Below are 2193 nucleotides of genomic sequence, written 5' to 3'. Positions count from 1 at the left end.
GAATCCAAACATCAAAACAGCTGTGTTTTCTGATTGTAAGAGGAAACAGCTGCTTGGCAACCAAGTTGTGCAGGAAACCTAGATGTCATTCAAACTGCCCAATAAATGTTAGCTTTAGAGGCAATATGATCTTTCAGAGACAACTCCAGAGGCTGTGGTTCTTACACATTCTGGATCTTTCTCCCGATGCTCAAATCCCTATGCTCTGGGATCTTACTAGGTGCCATGACTTGGTGAAGCTAAAGTGACTTAGCTCCTTCACTCTGGGGTCTCAGAGGATCTTGGATTGTACTTTTTTTTTTTTTTTTTACTGCGAAGCGTACGTCAGTGCTGCCTCTGTGTGAATGGCCCTGGGAGAGAGATTAGCATGTGCAGAAAGCCGGAGAGCACCTCTTCATGGTGACAGAGCCAGATGTAAGCCTTAGCAGGGGAGTCGAGTGTTCTCCTATCTTGCTTGATGCCATTTCTCACCTCCTTCTTACCACCGATTCCAAAGGGCAAAGCAAGAGAACCAAAGACAGTGGTCAATTCCCTGTCAGTGAGTTTGTAGAGAGAAGTCAAACATTGTAATAGTGATGGGGGATATAGCAAACTTTGACCAAACCGAAAGAAAATTCTTATTTAATTTTGATATGCTTTCGCAAACATCATGCCTCTCACTCCCAGAACTTTGCAGGTATTTTCTCCCCACGTTGCAGGTGGAGAAATCAAAGTTCAGAAAGATTAAATGGCATAGTCAAGGTCACAGAGGAGGAGGCAGAGCAAAACACATGGGCAGCTGCTCTGCCTCCTGATCTGACTCCCCCACATCTCAGGATCTCCACGGAGGTAAGACAGGATGCAACTCTGTGGGAAAGCTCAGGCACAGCCATGAGGAAGGCAACTAATTCCTGTTCTCAGGTTGAATTCACTTTGACTCATCACAGGCTCCAGAGAATGCATCAGCATGAGAGGTGACAACCAGAGCTTCTTGGGGGATCCCCCTAAGGACTTCATCCTTCTAGGTGTTTCTGACAGGCCATGGCTGGAACTCCCCCTCTTTGTGGTCCTCCTGGTGTCCTATATTCTGGCCATGTTGGGGAACATCACTATCATCCTGGTGTCCCGGCTGGATCCCCAGCTCCACAGCCCCATGTACATCTTTCTTGGCCACCTCTCCTTCCTGGACCTCTGCTACACCACCACCACAGTCCCACAGATGCTGGTCAACATGGGAAGCTCCAGGAAGACCATCAGCTATGGTGGCTGCACAGTGCAGTATGCCATTTTCCACTGGCTGGGTTGCACTGAGTGCATTGTCTTGGCCGCCATGGCCCTGGACCGCTATGTGGCCATCTGTAAACCCCTCCGGTATGGCGTTATCATGCACCACCGTCTCTGCCAGCAGCTCGTGGCTGTGGCCTGGCTCAGTGGCTTTGGAAACTCCCTTGTTCAGGTGGTGCTAACAGCGCAGTTGCCTTTCTGTGGGCGGCAGGTGCTGAACAACTTCTTCTGTGAGGTGCCAGCCATGATCAAGCTGTCGTGTGCGGACACCACCATGAATGATGCCACACTGGCTGTGCTGGTGGCCTTATTTGCGCTGGTGCCCCTAACTCTCATCCTTCTCTCCTACGGCTTCATCACCCATGCAGTGCTCAGGATCCAGTCCTCCAGGGGAAGGCGCAAAGCCCTTGGGACCTGTTCCTCCCACCTGCTGGTGGTCTCCCTCTTCTACCTGCCTGCCATCTACATGTACCTGCAGCCCCCTTCCAGCTACTCCCAAGAGCAGGGCAAGTTTATCTCCCTCTTCTATTCCATAATCACCCCCACCCTCAACCCCTTCATCTACACCCTGAGGAATAAGGATGTGAAGAGAGTTCTGAGGAAACTCCTGTCAAGGACATGGAGGTTCTGCAGGAGATGAGGCTCTGAGATGTGACAGTCTCCATTGGTGATGGAAGCCGGGCCAAGCATGTTGTGTGCTGAAGGAGTCGACACCCAAACAGCACAGGTGTTTGGACAGATTCAAGAGCCCCCCAAGTCCCCGTCCCAACATTTCACCTTCTGTGTGGTCATGGTGCCTAAATCCCCACCTCTCCCAATAGCCTTTGTTCTCAGAGGCCATATGTTTTTAGGAGTCCTTTAAACAGAATTGGTGTTCAATAAGTATTTGTGAAGTTATTTCATTTCTTGTTTCATAATTCTTGCCCCTTT

General features: G+C 50.1%; 1 protein-coding gene across 1 annotated transcript; it reads left to right on the top strand.

The window, feature by feature from the left end:
• The first annotated feature begins 946 nt into the window (after positions 1 to 946).
• Positions 947 to 1903, top strand: LOC123796477 (olfactory receptor 2B11-like). The gene has a single exon (XM_045803957.2). The coding sequence runs from the start codon at positions 947 to 949 to the stop codon at positions 1901 to 1903; it is 957 nt and encodes a 318-aa protein (XP_045659913.2).
• Positions 1904 to 2193: the final 290 nt, after the last annotated feature.

This window comes from Ursus americanus, chromosome 5 (assembly GCF_024610735.1).
Source record: "Ursus americanus isolate L20-20 chromosome 5, mUrsAme1.1.p, whole genome shotgun sequence".
NCBI lineage: Eukaryota > Metazoa > Chordata > Mammalia > Carnivora > Ursidae > Ursus > Ursus americanus.
The sequence above is the reverse complement of the archived record's forward strand: the minus strand, read 5'-3'. Positions and strand labels throughout refer to the sequence as shown.